General features: G+C 50.6%; 1 protein-coding gene across 10 annotated transcripts in view; it reads right to left on the reverse strand.

Annotated features, from left to right (window-relative positions):
* The window catches only part of KSR1 (kinase suppressor of ras 1), a 154,588-nt gene that overhangs the window by 35,420 nt on the left and 99,680 nt on the right, over positions 1-19,488 (reverse strand). For 9 of the 10 annotated variants that reach the window (XR_005983087.1, XM_041724959.1, XM_041724957.1 and 6 more), the window contains 3 exons: positions 7,875-8,022; positions 3,267-3,726; positions 1,216-1,220 (listed from right to left, as the gene is read on the reverse strand). Coding sequence is in view for 9 of the 10 variants with exons in the window: in XM_041724959.1 (XP_041580893.1) it covers positions 1,216-1,220; positions 3,267-3,726; positions 7,875-8,022 (613 nt within the window). In the remaining variant the exon portion in view is untranslated. Of the gene's footprint in view, positions 1-1,215; positions 1,221-3,266; positions 3,727-7,874; positions 8,023-19,050; positions 19,260-19,488 lie in introns of those variants that run through there. The other variant, XM_041724962.1, reaches the window with a different exon arrangement.

Below are 19,488 nucleotides of genomic sequence, written 5' to 3' on the forward strand. Positions count from 1 at the left end.
AGCCTAAGAGAAACAGACTGTAGGAAAAATGAGATTTCGACCATATAAACAACCTGTAGTGGACTTGTAATGTCAGCTATGGGTGAGAGATACGAGGCAGGTGAGAGGGCACAAGGGCCAGGCATCAAGCACCCCTCATCTAGATGAAACACTCGCCCTGAAGACTTTGTCCTGCCTCCTGGCAAGCTAGGCAAGCAGTCCCACAGCAACTGGGAGGATGTGGGGACTGGGCTGTCCTAAGGATGCTGATGATGGATTCTCCTCCAAGGCTCTGGTAAGGGCCCTGAAGTTTTCCCCTTGTGCCCTGGGGAAGGGACAGTGCAGCCTCCCTCCTCACTCACTCTATGCCTCTCTGGTGGTCCTGCAGCCAGCTTCATTTTGGCAGAGCTACAGCCTATTATCCCCCTAACCCACTGCCCCCTACCTTGTCACTAAGACCCTGCTGACAGCTTTGTCACTCTGCTTAGCCAGCTCAGGACAGGACAAAAAATAAACTGCTATTTTGCTCAGGCAAAAACCAGACGTCTCTGCGTTTCCACTGAGACAATTCAAAGCTGACCCCAAAGGCATGGTAGTTTCCCTCCACTCTGACTCAGGAGTGAGAAGCCCTTTCACAACAGCCAAGTGCAAGACCCCACTTCTGACCTGGAGGTGGATGGGTGGATAAAGGGATCAGGGGCCACGTGGGTCTCCTCCCCTCTTAAAGGGGAATTCTCATTCACATCCTCCGATTTCTTGGGGCCTCATTCAGAGCCAAGCTACATTCCTGCTGGCAAGGTTGCCTCTCCCCTAAAAAGAGAGGTCCCAAGACATCAGCTGGGTTCTGTGGACAGCTAAAATCCACCTACACCAGACAGATGGTGCATACCTCTTGGTTATCATGGCAGCCCAGCAGGCAAGGCTCCCTGCCAGAAGTCACCTGTGGGGATGACGAGGTACAGACTGGGCCTGAGTAGGTACTGCCTGCAGCCCAGGATGCTCTCCAGGTCTCTGCTTCGCAGAGAGCAGCTCCTGGCTGGTCTGAGGCCACCTCACATCATCCTAAGGTCACCTGTCTTAGAGCTACTTCCTGAGGTGGTTCCCAGCACCTCTGCTTCTGAATGGTGAAAAGGCCAAGTGGACTGGGACAGGTTCAAAGAAATCCACCCCAGATGGGGACAGCAACACAAACACGACTCCCAAGTGGCAGAGGGGATGAAAATGAATCACTCTTACCAAACCTGCAGGAGACAAAAGAGAGAGAAAAAGTGGGATGGCACCACGCTGGTTCAGCATGTCCCCCAGGATATCCCCTCTTGGGAGGGAGTGGGTAATGTGCTCAGTTAAGGACTTTAAGCCCCCCGAGCATGGGGTAAGGTTGGCTACGTGACTATGGAGACAATTCCTCAATGGAAAGGGCTAAAAGTTACCCCTAATGGACACTGGAGCTACACACTTGAAAAGGAGAGCCCATGTCCGGAGAAAAGCTGAGTTCCCCAACCCTCAGAGGTACAAGAAAGTAGAAGGCATCCAAAGAAAACTACCCCCTTCCCCTGTGCCCTGCCGACAAGGGCAATTTTTGTAATAGCAAAACTGACAATGACCTGAAGGTCCATCAGGGAGAGGGTAGGTAAACTATACACTGCAATGATATGAAAAGGTTAAGAATAGGAGGTAGTTTGAGGGTGCTTGGGTGGCTCAATCGATTACGTGTCTGCTTTCAGCTCAGGTCATGATCCAGGAGTCCTGGGATGGAGCCCCACATCACTCTCTGCTCAGCAGGGAGTCTGCCTCTCCCTCTCCCTCTGATGCTCCCCCTTGCTTGTGCTCTCTCTCTCTCTCAAATAATTTTTTTTAAAAAGGTGAGGTAGTTAAAAAAAAAAAAGATGAAGTAGTTTGAGTAATTATAGGTATATACAAAATTGATAACCTGGTTGGCTCCCCAAGGGGAATGGGGTGACAGGAAAAATGGTGGGGGTAACTCACACTGTCTGCCCCCTACAAACTACAGGAGCCACAAGGCTTCTACATCTTGAGACATGTGACTGTTAATACCCATTTCAGTAGATTAAAAAAAATTTTTTAACATAAAAAAGATATTTTAAGATATATGTACATAAAGTTCTCAGATATAAAGTAAGTTGAAAAACATTGGTTAGGGGTACCTGGGTGGCTAAATTGGTTGAGCACTCAACTCTTGATTTCAGCTCAGGTCATGATCTCAGGGTTCTATAGGAATCTATAGGATCTCTATAGGGATCTCCGAGCCCTATGTCAGATCTCAGGGTCATGAGATCGAGCCCTATGTCAGGCTCCTATGTCCTCTTGCAGGGAGTCTGCTGAAGATTCTCTCTCCTTCTCCCTCTGCCCTTCCCCCCATTCATGCTTGCATGCTCTCTCAAATAAATGAATAAATCTTTGGAGGAAAGAAAATAGAGTCTAGAAAAGACTACATGGTATTTGACAATCATTAGAGGTTTCAGTCATATATTTCAGTTCTCCCCCATTTGGGCATATGGGAGAATTACATTTCTTGGTTCCTTTGGGTAGGGCCATGATGGTGAGTGGAATTTCCAGGAAACAGCATCTAATCACTAGTGTGTAACATCTAAAATTCTTTCTTCCTCTGCCCTAGTGCAATTTTCCAGATAATGTTTGAGAAAGTGTCTGCTCTGTCAGCCTGGGACCTGGAATGAGACCAACCCACAATGGACAGGTGGCATGAGCAAGAAATAAATCTTTGTCGTGTTTTAAGACTCAGAGAATTAGGGGTTATTTGTTACTGCAGCATAATGTAGTCTATCCTGACTGATGCATGGTACCATTCTGTGTGTGTGTGTGTGTGTGTGTGTGTGTGTCCAGAAAGAACCTAGTAGGCAGCATTCAGCTCAAACTATTAATGAAGCCTGGAGAGTGAACTGAGAGACACAGGTGCTTCTCACTGTGCATGCTTTTTTTTTTTTTTTTTTTTTAGATTTCATTTTATTTATTTGAGAGAGAAAAAGTGAGTGAGAGACAGACCATGAATAGGGGGTAGGGGAGAGGGAGAGGGAGAAGCAGACTCCCCATTGAGCAAAGAGCCAGATGCAGGTTTCCATCCCAGGGCCCCAGGAACATGACCTGAGCCCAAGGCAGATGCTTAACTGACTGAGCCACCTTGGCGTCCCCACTCTGCACCCTTCTACATTGACTGATTTTATTTGTCCTTTTAAAATAAAGCCCATATTACCTTTATAATGGGAAAACCACTGACAGAACTTTCAGGGGACGGCAAACTGAGCACTCACCTCATCGGGGAGACCTCATCAATGCGGTTCCCCAACTGTGACTCATGGGACTTGCTCCGGGTGAGTGTGGGGAAGCTGGGCAGCAGCTGAAAGACCTTGCGGCTGGGCGGGGGTGGTGTTCGCGGCGGCTTCAGCTTGGTGTGCCTTCGCAGCTGGGGTGTGGTTGGGGGGGTGATGAAGCTGTGCAGGGCCCGGGGGGTCAGCCGACCACTGGTGTGCAGGAGGATACAGGTGTCCGAGAGGCCCTCGCAGGGGCCAGGGGTCAGGGAGTCTGAGGTGGGCAGAGCTGACACGGACACGGAGCGTGGGCCCTGGGCACCGCTGCCCATTCTGCCCAGCTGGGCACTCCCTGGGGGCCAGGGCAGGCTGGCTGGCGATGGGTTATCCACCGAAGACCCAGAGCCACTTTCCCGCCGGGCATCCAACAAACTCCAGCCTGAGTCTTCTTTGTGCTCCCCTCCTGTGGGCCAAGAAGTTGAGTTACAGATGATGGGAGCTAGAGGGAGGTGGGTCAGCACCCAGAGAGGGTAACACTTTGTCCAGGGGTGCACGTTTCCCTAACAGCAGGCTTTGACTACCAGCCTTCATACAGGCCTCTCACACACACAGATCACCCATGTCACCTGTGACTGCGAGGGCACCAGCACAGGTATTACTGTCCCCATTTTATAGAGGTGAAATGAGGCCCAGAGAGAGAATGGCTTGTCCAGAGTTCTTGCTGCCAGGTCTGTGGGGAGCAACGTGGGAAACCCAACCCAAAAATGGGTGACCTCAGAGAGGGAAGTGGTAACTGATCTTTAGGAGTCAGGAAGGGGAAGCTGGGGTGCTTAAAGGGAATGACTACATCAAGAAAATTCAGGCACCAGGGGAGGAGCGTACCAACCTTCAGCAGTAATCTGCCCTGGAAATTTGCTAGGAAAGAAATCCGGTTAAAAGAGGATCAAATAAAAAATAAATAAATAAATAAATAAATAAATAAATAAATAAATAAATAAATAAGATCAATAGCCACTTCCTTCTGAGAGGAGCCCATGACTTTAGGCTGCCCACACAGAAGACCCCTAAGACCATGGGGGCAGTTCCGACTCAACAGCCTAGTCTGTCCATTCTTTCAAGCATATACTGGAGGCCGGGTATCAGGCCTTGGAAAAAGGCATCCACTGTGCTCCAAGAGTCCAAGGAAGGTGACAGTAGCATGCCAAGACAGAGATGCCTGGGCCCCAAGGGAGCACAGAGGAGGGGGACCCTAACTAGCCTGGAGGTCCAGGGCTTCCCAGAGGAAGTGGCACCCGAGCTGAGCCAGCAGGAGAGGGCAGCAAAGCAGGTGCACCAAGCAGAGGGAACAGCATGTGCAAAGGCAGGGAGCACATGGCACCATCTGGTGACTATGAAGAGTTCCCTGTGCCTTGAGAGGTCAAGGTCAGGATGAGCCCAAGAGATGCAAGAGATGAAGTGGGCTGGTCAGCCCCTCTGGGGCCAGCTCAGGAGGGGTCCTGAAGGCCTCCCTAAGGACTTCAGGTTGGAGCTTAGAAGGCTTGGGGAGATACCAAAGGGCTGGGGGGCAGGGAGAAAGGAGCCTGTCTATAGAGACATAGACACTTTTCCTTCCCCATTGCAGGGAAGGAAAAGACACCTCCCTCCCGGTTTTATCAATGAGTGGAAGGTACGAGAAGGTAGCTTTTGATTCAAGACCAAATGAACTTCCACATCGGAGTCATCTACTTTGTTCCCCATCTTGCTCAGTCTTCCCAGCACATCAGGGAGGCCACGGACACTGCAGAGGTCCAGCGGCTAAGCGAGAAGTGGGCCGGGAACAGAGCCCTCAGTCCCAACCACAGCACTGGGCCTCCTCCCACAGGGCTGTCCGTGCTGAACAGCCTACAAATACGACACAGCCTGGAGAGCTGCAGAGCTCCCTAGGGTCAGAGGTGCTCAAGCCCAGCCCATACAGCCATTTATCAGGGATGGTGGGGAGAAACTGTCCTTCCCGACTCCCAGGGGCTCTTTGTACACACCCTCCCTCCTACTCCCTGGCATCAGGACTTTCTTTTCAGGAGCCAGTTCTACAGAGGGAGTTACTCAGCCTGTGCGTGCCTTGCATTTGCTCTTATAGAACTGCAGCCACCACTGTAACTCAGAACTAATCTACTAGATGCACTGGCCTGTCTCTTACTGAGGGGAGCAAAGAGTGACTTCCACAACCCATGAGCAAGTCTGCCACCCAAGTAAACAAATCGCAAACTCTTCCAGTTGCCCATTTGATCAGCATCACTCTGAACCAGCACAGAGGTGGCAGATGGGTCTTGACACGCATGCCAACACCAGTTAACCGGCAGTGGCTCTTGAAGATGACCTGGAGTCAATCAGTAGGAAGAGCCTGGGCGCAGTTAGTGATGTGTGATACGGATGAGGGACAGGAAGCGTGGGCAGAAATAGTCTCTCCTGTTCACTAGCCACAGGCATGAGAACTATCCCTTACCTTTCTTAAGACCAGTGGCCACAATGTCAATGTATTCAACATTTTCCATGACCCTGTAAGCCCAATACTGAAAAGAGCACTAATATATGCCAGGCTCTCGCCTAAGCACTGGACCTTCACCCATTTCATCCTCACAACAACACTATGAGAAAATGTTATTACCTTCATTGTACAGATGAGGAAACTGAGGCACAGAGGAGTTAGGTAACAAAGGTCCCATGGATTCTAAGAGTGCTAGGCCCAGGCAGATGGATTCCACCGTCCATCTTTACTGCAAATAAACTGCTCTCACCAAGCCCTGTTAGTTGCAACAGACTCTCTGATGGCATGATCTGAGAGGCACGGTGATGGCGGTACCCACTCAGTTCCCAGCAGATGCCCCTGAAGCATGGTCACCACTCAGCAGACCCATTTGGGTTGGGTGTGGCCAGGACCCTCTTGGGGACATAGGGGTACCCAAGCTGGTACCCAAGCATAGGGTACAAGCTGAGACCAGATGAGAAGGATGTGGAAAAGATCCCCTCCTCCCCAGAGGCCTCCTCCGGGGCATAGCAGAAAATCACCCTCTGAGGAAGAAACCCAGCTCTGCCGAGTGCCGAATGTGGGACCCCAGACAACTCACCCAATGCCTCCGATGCTCTAGCTACAATAGGCATTCAACACCACCACTTAAAAAGGTGTTGCCACACACATGGCAAGTGCCTGGTTTAATAAATTAGTGCTTAATGAGCTGGTGATCTCCCTAGCTTGGCACCTAGGATGGGCAGTCACCTTCCTAACACAAATAGGTCACCACCACTTGACAGCTGGCTTTTCCACATTCCTTACAATTCAGGTATAAGGAGGGAGGGCTGACAAGTTACCCCCAATCCCAGCTTGGGTGGCAAGTACTTCTAAATTTCCACAGTGTAGACACAGCCTAGCCATCAACAAAGACTGAAGCTGGAATTCCAGCTCTGCCACCCACTGTTGTGTGTCCTCGGCAAAGCCCTATCCTCTCTCTGGGCTCAGTCTTCAGCCTTCTCTGTAAAACGTGGGGATGAGAAGGAGGACTACATCTCTCTCATGTTTCTTTGGTACCTGCTGGAAGGCCTGGCCTGTCGAGGTCTTCTGAACTGAGTGAAGCTCTCCACACTGTGTTCAGAGGACTTGGGGGACAGTAGGGCCCAGGAAGAAATAAAGCCCACTCCCCTCTGGGGGGAAAAAATCAAGCAGAGCATAAACCTCGATAGCTTCCTGAAGCCACAGGCAGTCAGAAATAAGATAGGTGGCTCAGATAATTAAAAACAAGACTGCTACGCCTGGGTGGCTCAGTGGTTGAACATCTGCCTTCGGTGCAGGGTGTGATCCCGGGATGCAGGATCGAGTCCCGCATGGGGCTCCCTGCATGGAGCCTGCTTCTCCTCCCTCTGCCTATGTCTCTGCCTCTCTCTCTCTTGGTCTCTCATGAATAAATAAAATCTTAAAAAAAAAAAAAAACAGAACTAATTCTATTCATTAGGCTCATTTTAAAGCCTTATTGGCATGGTAGTGGGAATATTAAATCACGGCATTTGAAGCTGTTTAAGACAAGATTTAGAAAGCCTGCAAATAATTCCCGAGGAACTCATTCTAATGCCAGGATTACACACTTTGCCTGGGGCGGCCATGTCCATGCTCACAGCTGAAACACCATACAATTTCTCTCATCATGCTACTGCCTTCTGAGCAGATAGCCCAGCATCCAGTGGGGACAGGAAAAGGTAGGGAATAGGCTGGGGTGAGCCAGGGTGGGGATGGGGCTGGAATGCACGGAGCCTCAGGAGAGTTCAGAGCCCAACAGATGTGCTCCAAAGAGGGGAAATCCCACAGGGCCCACCTAGTGGCCCGGTATAGGGCCTCTGACCATGGCAAAAGCTTTCCTAGCTCGATCAGTCAGGATGCAAACCCTATATCTTAAGTCAGGCCAATCCACACACTCTCTGGCCTTTCCAAGCTGTCCCACAAGCCCTGGGCTACACCTGCCCCACCCCCATCAGGGGCCCCAGGGAACCAGGACAGGCCTGGAGAAGGCTGATGTCCCAGCCCAAGTGGAGGGACAGGAAGCTGATGGGGTTGCCATCAGCACCGGGGACGCTGGTCCTACCTACCCAGACCTGTCACTTTCCGCAGGCAGGCAAGTGCATACTGCAGGCGGCCACACTCCTCGGTGTTGGCCCCGTAGCGCCGAAGCGTCTCCTTCACCTTGACCTCGTTCATGTCCAGCAGGGCATCCAGTGTGAGCTCGCTGAGGATCTCCTGAGGAAGCACAGAAGGGACAGGCAGATAGCAGTGAGTAGTCAGGCCGGCCCTGGCGCCCTCCTCATCCTCTCCGTGGCCAGGGCTGGGCTCCCCTGCTGACTGGCAGGGGCCAGGTGCTGGCAGGCCAGCCTCCGACCAGAAGCTGCCACTTGTCAGAGGACACAGGCCGCCAGCTCTCACCCCCACCCCCAGCGCTACCAGAGACAGCAGCTGAGGCCAAGATACCAAAGCTTCAGGGTCGGGGTGGGGGAAGGAAAAGAAAGGAAAAACAGTGAAGTTACAATGAGGGCACATTGCCCACTTGTTTCTTTTCATGCCTCTGCACAGAAAAATGATGAATCATGACAACTTTTTAGAATGACAAGAACTTCAGATAAAGATGGCCCTTTACCACTTTGTTATACCTGAATTAGACAAGATAGATTCCAAATAAAATTGGCTCAACAAGAGAAGGATTAAAAAGAATGAACCCTCACCGAGCCCCGTATAGGCCTGTATATATATTTAATATATTTAATTCTCAAAAACCTTTAATTTAATTTGTATTAAATTCTCAAAACTGTATTTAATTAAAAACTGTATTTAATTAAAAGCTGTATTTAATTCTCAAAAACCTTTCAAGGGTTCAAGGTAGCAGAGAGGAAGAGAGAGACTCAAGTGTCACAAGGGCTCCATGTGGCCTCGGGAGGAATGGAGGAGGCATGTGAGAAGGGACGCAGGTGGCTTCTAGCAGAGAGAGTGGTCCCTGGCTGACCAGCAAGGTAAAGAGAGCCTCAGACCTACCCAAAAGGAACTGGCTTCTGCCAACAACCTGAACACACCTAGACATTGCTTCTTCCCAAAGCTTCCAGGTAAGAGGCCAGGCTTGCTGACACCTAATATTCTTGGGCCCAGTGAGATCCTATGCAGGGAAAAGCTAGCTGAGTCCACCTGAGCTCCTCTATCCAGTTCTCCTCCTACAGAACCGTGAGCTAATAAATGGGGGATGTTTCAAGTTGCTCTGTTTGTGGTTGTGATACAGCAACAGAAAACTAATACAGAGAGTGAATATTTGAATCAGGGCCTGACTTCGAAACTTGTGTTCCTTCTCCTCATCAAGGAAGGAGGGGCACCTGGGTGGCTCAGTGGTTGGGCCTTTGGCTCCAGTTGTGATCCCGGAGTCCTGGGATCAAGTCCCACGTCAGGCTCCCCACAAGGAGCTTGCTCCCTCTGCCTATGCCTCTGACTCTGTGTCTCTCTTATGGATAAATAAATAAATAAAATCTTAAAAAATAATAATAAAGGAAAAAGGATCCCTCCACCCCTCACCTTGGCTGATTGCTTTGAGCCATATTTGATACCAAGTCTGGGGTAGACACAGAGAGAAGGGACATGTCTCTGGCCTCAAGAGGCTTGCAGGTGATTGACATAAAAACAAGTCATTGCAAAGCAGTATGATATGGCCTAGCACAGAGAAAACTCAAAGAGCTACCTGATGAGGGGTGGGGAGGATGAGATTGGGGATTGGGTTTTTTTTCCTCTTCTTTGGCGCCTTTCAATATTTCCCAGATTTTCTCTATCAGGGAAGGCCAGGCATCCCACATTAAATGATTCATATAAAGCTTGTAGTTCTTCAGAAGCTAAGCTGATTTTCATTGATTTTAGCAAGCTGTGCAATTTTATTTTAGAAAAGTTTTTGTCAATTCATGCTGGTATAGATCTTAGACTCAGGTGTCAAAACAGAACCTGATGGAGATACTGGCTTTAGTCCTTAGAGCAATGGGCTGGGGGATTTGCGATCCTGGTGGTGGAAGGCCACAGCTGAGGCCTGGGGTCAGGCCAGATCCCACCCCACCCCACTCCTGCACCTTTGTGTCTTGTGTATATTCTTCGATCTCCAGGGTTGTGGACAAGAATCTCAGAGCTGTTTAGAATGATTCACCTCGAAATTTGGAAAAATAGGCATGAAAAAGCACCAAGAAGCTAGCTCATCATTGGCTGGACAAACCCTTGGTTGCCAGAAATCCTTCCATATGATCAAACTAGAGTGTCACAGGAAACTGCTGATAAGAACAGTACAGACGGGAGGCTGGTCAGATAAATGTCTCCAGGCAGCAGCTTTTGTTCGATCCATGCATCTTCCTTTATTGGCTACCATGATATTCTTCATCAAACGCAGTTTTGACATCTTTTTCCCTCCTTCTACTATGGAAACCAATTTGGCAATACTGTCAAGAACGAATGGAAGTGATGCTGACCTTTACACAACTGCACAAAATGACCCCGCCACCTTTCCCTGGAGTGTCCCCTCTTCTCACCAAAGGAGCATTTCCACACCACACCCCCAGGCTGTGATGACTCAGCAGTTCCCCAGAAAAGAGATTCTGAAACCAGCCTAGAAACCCAAGCCCCAATCTAATTATAATGCAAATAGGGATTTTCTGCCTTCCTTTCTGTCTTTCTATTCTTCTCCTCCCCACCCACACCAAGTTTCCAGTTCTCAAACATAATAAGTACGTTTATTACGACAAACCATCTGCCCAGTACGATGTGCCCAGAGCTTTGTATGCTCTCTCTGTTCAGCACAATTCAGCAAGGGCAGGCAGTGAGGCGCACCTTCCCAGGCCTCGGAGTCCTCAAGCAGGGCAAGCTACCGAACTATGGGCCAGACCTGAAACCCATGTGTGTGGATTGCAAGGCTCCTTCAACTATTTCCCACTGACATTCCTCAACATGCCAAAGCCTTGGGAAGCAATTAATAGATTAATTTTTTCAAAGTAAATTAAATGAATTAATTTCTACCTGCTTTCTGAAAAAAACAAAAAACTATACTGTGTAATGGAAAGTCTTTGTTCTTCATCAAGTGAAGCAACCTCCTAGAAAAGGAAAAGAATATGGTTAAATCCATTTCCTTTTAAAAAAACAATGAAGAAAAAAGGTATTTCCCTTAACGTTTCAAATTAGCTGGGAAGTTTCTCCCACTGCCATGAAGCTTCATGCATCACCCCAGCACACAGAACAAGGCAGCAGGGGCTACCTTCCCTCTCTTCCTCTGCCCTTTTTATGCACCAATTCAAACCAGAGGTTGGCAAGACATAACGGGGGCAGGTGGGTGTACTGGGACAAAAGAGCCAATCCAGGGTCCCACTTAAATCGGAGCTGCCCCCACCTCTCCCCGGACAAGCCTGCTTTCCGGAGTGTGAACTGTGTACATCCATCCATGAAATGAGAGCGCTAGCACAACACGTCATCATTTCTGACTGCCCCTTCCATTCCCTAACCCCTCCTCTCATACAGGGTTGGATCACTGGAGAGAGGGACCACCCCACTCTACCTAAAAGCTGTGGTCAAAAAAGCTATCCACCAGTCAGCAAGTTACTTGGGAGAGTGAGGGTCTCAAATACATAAGCCTCAGGGCCAGGCTGTGGGAAATGAGACCAGTAGGGGATGTAGCCCACTTGATCTACCTTTTAGTAGAGACAGAAGTAGTAGAGACACTTTTCTTCTTTACTGGACAGCAAGAAAGCCACAGCAGCAAGGATGATGCTAATCAGAAACCCACCCTTTGCCTGCACTCAGTGTTGGGGTTCTGAGGTGAGGCAATGAAGGGCTTCCAGATCTCACATAGAGAAATCTAGGGGCGCTGGGGAGGCTCAGTTGATTGGGCACCCGGCTCTTGATTTCAGCTCAGGTCTTGATGTCAGGGTTGTGAGACTGAGCCCCGTGCTGGGCTCTGCGCTGAGCATGAAGCCTGGTTAAGTAAGAGTCTCTCCCTCCTTTCCCTCCCCGCTTCTCTCTCCCCATCTCTTTAAAAAAAAAAAAAAAAAGAAAAAGAAAGAAAGAAAATAAAATGAAAAAAATTGAAAAAAATCTGGATCTTTAGCTTATTTGGGGGTGCCTGGGTAGCTGAGTCAGGCGTCTGACTTTACCTGAGGTCACGATCTCAGGGTTCCTGCTGGAGGAGGTCTTCTTCTCCCTCTGTCCCTCCCCTTGCTTATATTCTTTCTCAATAAATAAATAAAATCTTAAAATAAGTAAAATAGCTGATTTTTATAGGGTAGCAACTAATACAAAACTGTGCAGACCAACAGTCACATCTGAGAGTTACAATGAGTCCCCAGCAAGGAGACCCTATGTGAAGAATGTAACACCTTCCCAACTACTGTCTGATTAGCAACTTCTAAAGCTTTATTTCTGTAGGCACACGAGGAGGGGAGGCAGCCCAGAAGCAAATGCCCTGGGAAACACAGCATGGGGTGGCCAGGCCTTCTCAGTGAGGTGTCCATGCTGGCCCTAGAGCACCACCCGAAAAACAAAGTACCCCAGCCTTTCAACACCTACAAGTGATTTCAGACCTAAAATTAATTCAGTCGAGGTGGGAAAGTGCATAAAGCAATCATGCTGGAGTCAGGGGAACTGGTATACAAAGAAAAGGCATACCTCCAGCTCTGAGCTGGACCTTCAGCTAGACATCAGTCAGGCCTGGGGAGTGGCCCTGCTTATCTCAAGCCATGGCCCCAAGCAACTCGACACCCCCAAACCTCACATATTGAGGTGACCTGCCCACCCACACAAAAGGGCCCAGCCAAGTCTGAGTTAGGAAGTTCTTTTAAGCCATGTGCAACAACTTCCCTGGATCATCCCGAAACTGAAAGCACACTAGGGAATGAGTTTCACCAACTGCTGCAGGTGACCCCACACGCCCACCGACTACCCTGCAGGTGAAGCTGCTCTGTCTCAAAGACAAGGACCCAGACCCTGGAGCTCAGGGCAGGGAGACTGATAGTCCATACTGCCGAGGAGAATTCCTGCCCATTCTATCCCAGCTGCTGTCTAAAAACAAAACGTGAACTAGGACACGGTAGGGTGGGGGATGTCAAGCCCTGGCTCTCACAAGACTTCCATTAGCACCAGCACAGAATGGGGCAGCAGTGACCTGGGACAGAGCAAGAGCTCCTGCCCACCCCCACACCGCCCCATCCTTCAGGTCACCGCATATGTTCTCCCGGTGATGGGAAGTTACTCTTCTTGATAATAATTAAACAGTAGGGTTGGTTGAGTGCTGAGGTCACTCCTGGCCTATGGTGTTCAAATACCGGTTTTGTTCTCTCAGGCAGGAGGAGGGGCTGGGCCGGGGAACACAGCTCTGCTCTCCCCTCCCCTCAGCACCTGGTGTTAGAGGCCAGGATGCTGTCAGACGGTATGGTATCCTGGGACTTACCAGCAGCCACGGGGCTGCATGGGGTCTATACTTAGAAACCTGTACCGGCTGACACTCACCCTAGTCAGTCAGGAGTGGAAATGCCTGGGGCTTCAGCGCCTGTTTGTGGGCCACGTGCAAGAAACCAGGGCAGCTCCAGGCTGAATTCCGGTGAAGGCCTGGGTTAAAGAAAGCCCAGGAAGCAAACCCACACTTCGTGGTTTATTTAGTCTTCTGGTCCGAGAGCATAGGATGGGTCAATAAAGTCAGTAAGTGCCCTGTCAGTGCTGCTAGCTCTCCAGGTCCATTTGCAGAACTCAGATGTCTGGTATGTGGGTGCAGGGGCATCCCCCACCCCCACTTCCCTGGCTGCCAGATACGTAAAAGGCCAGGATCCTTCACTGATGCTTCCCTGGGACTGGTCAAAACCCCAGAGCCCAGTGGATGGTGATGCAGACCCCTGCACACCCCTCTGAGGCCAGGGGAGCAGCTAGGGAAAGAAAGAGAGGGGAAGAGCAAGGGAGTTTCTCTGGCAGCCCAGGCGGGGAGCCCACATGCCCCTGTTTGGCAAGGGAACACCTGCCAGGTGTTCCTCTCTGCCCTCTGCCCACAGCTGGGCCTGAGGAAGAGGGGCAGCAAGACTTGGGTGACAATAGTTGGAAATTCTGGGAGGCACAGGTGGAGCTGAGGCGATGAGAGCCTGGATTGGGCAGCTTTCCATGGGGCTTCCATGGAGCTTCCCCATGGGGCTTCCATGGAGATCCAAAAGACAGCTTTGTCCATAGGGTATACTGGCTTGGTCTGTGGACCAGTCCTGGGCCCAGCCTCTTCTTATCTCAACACTAGGAAATGAGAAATACCCCCTTCCCAGGAGAAGTCAGCCACATTCTGGAGGGCTTCTCTCCACCACCTCCCAGTCGGACAACATAGTGAAGGAAGGGCCAGACCTGGTCATTGGAAACCCCATAACCTTGGGCCAGTCCCAACCCCTCTCCTGAGGTCTGGTTTCACATTTGTAAAATGAGTGTGTTTGGCTGATTTAGATCTGTGGTTCTTAACCCTGGCTGGGGGGCTTTTTAAAAAGATCCTGATGCCCGAGCTCTACCTCAGATCAATCAAATCAGAATTTCTCAGGGTGGGGACCATGAGAGAAGGCAGGCTGTAGGGCCTTACATCCAGCTAAAGTAGCCCAGGGCAGAGAGTCTGAGAAAGAAGACAGGTCTGGCCAGGGCAGGGCAGGGCAGGGCTGCGCCCTGGGGCTGACCACTGCCTGTCTTCTCATGAGGCCCACACTTCTTCAACTTAACCCCAGCCTAGCCCAAGCTCACAGAAGTCCTAGGAAAGGTCTGTGCCTGCCCTCCTCCCTCCCATAAGACAGGATGGGGGCTCAAAGAGTGGGGAGGCAGGCTGGAATCTTTAGGGAGTGGCTGTCTCTGGCCTATGCATTGGTATGTCTGGGCTTAAAAGCCTCAGAAAGATGGAGCAGCAGTGGGGTGAAGTGTGGGGGTCGAGAAATGCAGGTCAAAGGAGGAACTGAGGAGGAGGAGATCAAGAAAGAGCAAGCAATGAGCATTTATTATGCATCTCCTCGGTGCTAGGTGCTCTGTGGGATGAACTACAGAGGTGTTTATGATTCTCATAACATCTTGAGATGCACGGCAAGGTTCAGAGAGGGTAGATAACTTGCTCAAGACCACACAGCCAGATTGGTAAGGCTGAGGCTTACCAATCTGAGGCTACCTCTTCCTATTCCCAGCCAGCTGGCCCTGCCTGAGCTGGTGCCCACTTCTTTGCTTTATTAAGTGAGTTCTTCTGCCCAGGTAGAGTTTACTTGGCATCACAAGGTCACGTCTGGTTTTCCTGGCTCCACACCATGCCCTATCCCTTATGCCAAGCTGGGTCAAGCTCTAGCTGTAGGGGTTAAAAGCACCTGCAGGCGCCACCCCCCACCCAAGGGGCTTCTACCCACATTCCCTTTCAAGGCTCTCTGTTTTCTTTGTGCCTTCTGGGGGAAACCAGTGCTTCCTGACTCCACCTCAGACAAGATCTCCAGCTTCTGGTGGCACGTGCTGTCACTACAGCCACCATCATCACCCCAGGAGCTGGCCCCACCTTCCTAGAAAGTCTGCCCTTTGTCTCCATGAGCCCTGAGGTACCTAGGGCAGGGACTGAGAGGCTTTTCCTGAACAGAGAGCAAATAATCTTCAGCTTTGCAGGTATATGGTCTGTGGAAGAACTACTCAAACCTGCCATAAGAGGTGCCCAAACAGCCATGGACAGTATGTCAATAAATGGGTGAGACCACATTCCGATAAAACTTCAAGTATAGGGGGATCCCTGGGTGGCTCAGCAGTTTAGCGCCTGCGTTCCGCCTAGGGCGTGGTCCTGGAGTCCCGGGATCAAGTCCTGCATTGGGCTTCCTGCATGGAGCCTGCTTCTCCCTCTGCCTGTGTCTCTGCCTCTCTCTCTCTCTGTCTCTCATGAATAAATAAATAAATAAAAATTAAAAAAAAAAAACTTTAAGTATAGACACTGAAACATGACTGTCATATAATTTTCATGTGTCACAGAATAGTCTTTTTTCTGTTGGCTCAAAATGTGAAAACCATTCTTAGTTTACAAGGCTGTACAAGAAACAGTGGTGCTCTGGATTTGGCCCAGGAGGCACAGTTTGGCAACGCCTGATCTAGGGGGTCACCCAGCTACTCAACAAACACACATCAACTATGCTGGGCTCCACCTCCTCGTGGCCTGCACCTCACTGCTCCTTCTTTTCCACCTCCTTCTGTGCTGACAGGCCTTCTTCCCCACCCAGCAGCACCAGCACACAATCTGCAGAAGGGGACACAGAGGAGAGGCTTCAACGGAGGCCCACACACACCTGCCATCTAGGGTACCTGCATTTTGTCACCTTCCTCTGTAGCATCAACACACATTGCCAAAACTGCTCCTCCTGGCTGCTGTTTGCAAACAGCCACACACACCCAGCTTTAAGAGAAACACACCTACACACATACACACCAGCTTCGGGGTTGTGTGCTCACCCCTCAAATACATGCTACTTCCCAAATAGACACATGACACATGACACATGTCTCATGTAGGCTTCTACAGGGGCGGAGGATCTTGTCTACACCCAGGATCTTTGCTGGACGGGGGGTGGCAGCTACTGTCCCCTAGACTCCACAGTAAAATACTCTAAAACAAATAAAAAATAGAACATTCAAAGATAAGATTGGGGTCAAAGTGGGACAGGGGGAGGGTTTGCCAGCAGCCAGAGAGCTACACTAACCCTTGGGTGACTACCAAATGGGAAAGTCCCTTCCTGGACAAGTAGGGCAGGAGGAGGGAGGGAGAGCTGCCCCAGAGCCGCAGGCCCTCCCTGGCAACCCTGGTTGACACAGCAGCTGACAGCAGGACAAGCATGGTGGCAATGGGGATGCAAGCCAGGCCAGCAACTGGGTGACGAGAGGCTCCAGAGTGAGGGTGGGTGTACGAGGGACCCACAGGGACATCTCTGAGAGGGGGGAACTGTAACTGCTTGGGGAGCAAGAGCCCCAAACTGGGATGCCTGTTAATCCCATGCACAGGGTGCAGGGAGTGGGGTCTGGTTTGAAATGGATCTCCTCATGGGAAACCTCTGCTCTTCTGAGGGCAAAGGCAAGGATGAAAACCAATAGGGGCTCCTGGGTGTGGCCATGCCTAGGGCCAACTTTACTGCTGGCCAGTGCTTCCATCCAAACATACTATTAAAAAGAGGATTCCCACCAGGTCAACTGGTCTGCTACTTGAACCTCCCTCCATACCTATCAGATTGGGGGGGGGGGGGGGGGGGGGGGGGCGCAGCTGAGTCCAACCAATGAGGCCCGCCACACCAGAGTGCACCCAGACTGGAGAACAGTCCCTCAGGCCACAGCAGCTTTGCTTAGGGTCCTGACACATGCCTGGCCCCAGCCTTGGAACCTGGTGGGCCCCATCCTGGGGCCAAGAGCCAAATCACAGACCCCTCTACCAGAGTGGCACGTGCTAACATGTGGTTATACAGTCTGTCCTTTGGGGTTGTTTATCTATCTGTCTGGGTGGGGGAGACACTGGGCCACAGAAAGTGAGCCCAGGGCGGAGACCTGAGAACCAGGACGTTCCACCTGAAAACAGGGGCTGCATTGTTTCCACACTACCCCATAGGCATCCAACCAGGAGACCAAGATCTTTTAGGAGATCTCTGTAGTTTTCCAGAAACCCTGTAAACAACTCCTGCCCCACAGCAACAATGGCCTCAAAGTATAGAAGCCCAAGTGGATGGCCAAGACTCAAGCCAAGGAGGCCATTGCTGGTGCCACCACGGTCTGAGGTCATGAAAAATGCTAATGGATATTCGTGAGGTTGAGAAGATAAATCCTTCCTCTGCCAAGGTCAAAGGGCAGAGTTTAAAAGGGACCTGAGAAACAATTTAGTTCAAGACTCATTTTATGGAGAAAACCAAGGATCACAGAGAGGAGGGAACATGCCTGGGTCACCCTGACCAGGGCCCAGATTTCCCTACCACTGTCCAGCACTGTTGATCCCGGGTCCCTGGGAGAGTCACTGGTTTTCATCATGGGCTTTCCTCACACAGATGTAAAGGTTTCACTCCTGCCAGATTCTCTGAGCTGCTCTAAGAAGCGAGCCAAGGGTAAGAACTACCTTGAGATCTGCCCAGAGAATCACCTCCAAGGCACTTCTTGGAATGCCAAGCCAGGTGCTTGCCTAGTGGGCCCAGAGTCCTACGGAATCCAAAAGCAAAGGACTTCTAGGCTTATGGCCTTACCCAGAGACCAGCAAGTCCCTTATGTCTCGGTGGCTTAAAAGACAAGTGGGCAGAAAATCTCAACTCCATGTTCTTATCCACCCCTACCCGTGCCCACTGATGACAGTGCCCATTTTTCTTTTCTTTTTTTTTTTTTTAAAGGTTTTATTTATTTATTCATGATAGAGAGAGAGAGAGAGAGAGAGAGGCAGAGACACAGGCAGAGGGAGAAGCAGGCTCCATGCCCGGGAGCCCGATGTGGGATTCGATCCCGGGTCTCCAGGATCGCGCCCTGGGCCAAAGGCAGGCGCTAAACCGTTGCGCCACCCAGGGATCCCCCCATTTTTCTTTTTATTGATAAGAAGCAACAAATCCCACCCAAACACCGAAGTCCTGCCATGCGGCCTAAGACCTGCCTAGGGCTGAGGCGCACTGATTCTTACTCAGCTTCTCTGCATGCTTCCTCTTTCCACAAACAATCTAGTCATAAAAATAACCACTACTGGTACTGTCACTGCTCGTGAAGTGGCCTGGGCACAGCTGCTTGGTAGCTAAGGAAACTGAGGCTCAGAGAGATTAAGTTACTCACTTAAGACACAGCCACAGAGCACCGGAGCCTGGATTGGACTCTGATCCATGTAACTCCAAAGCTAGCACTCACAGCCTCTACACCCTGTGGCCTTGCTGGCCTGGGTGACCAGAAGCACCAACAGGCAGGGCTGGGCAGCCTGTACAAGTTCAATTTCTTAAGCTCCCTACAGAAGGATCAGGCTCAAAACAAGTATATATCCTGCTCAAAACAAAAGTATGAACAAGCCAAAAGTCAGTCATTCACTAAAAGGATGGGGAAGATCCATTTCGGTAAGATCCTAACAGTTCCCCAGCCACCTTACCACAAGAAAGCCAGGGAATCAAACAATGAAATGGAAATCACAATCACAATGTATCTTCTAGATACATTCTATAGACAGTTAGCAATGCAAGAACTCAGAGCCCAGCCAAATGTTCCCGTTCTGGGGACTCACAGAAGGGCCACCTGATCCTGGACCCCAGGACCTACCTTGTAACCCTCCAGCCTGGGCTGGTCCAGGCTTTGTGTTTCTTGCAGGACCACAGGTGGTGGGGTCCCCGAACCCCGTGCGGCCTTGGCCATCACCCAGCTCCATAGGCAATGCATGGTGGGGGTCCCAAGCCCAGGGTCCCCAGCAGCCCCAGCCCCAGGAGCAGTGTCTCAGAAAAGGACAAGGCAGGGAGAGCAGTTTCTGTTTTCATGACTGTAGTGAACAGTCACTGTAGCCAAAAATAGTTTGTGCCTGGGAGCTGGGGAGTCAGCACATACCTCCTGGAGCAGGTGCTAGTTGTTAAGACACTCCGGCTCTGGCGGGCCTCATTGCAGGGGCCTAAGGACCCAGACACCCAAGATACCTGGGATACCAGGCCACAGACAGAGAGGTGTTCTTTGCCTCACTGCTCACCTCCAGAAAGTTTGACCTGAGTC

Source organism: Vulpes lagopus, chromosome 12, assembly GCF_018345385.1.
Source record: "Vulpes lagopus strain Blue_001 chromosome 12, ASM1834538v1, whole genome shotgun sequence".
Lineage (NCBI taxonomy): Eukaryota > Metazoa > Chordata > Mammalia > Carnivora > Canidae > Vulpes > Vulpes lagopus.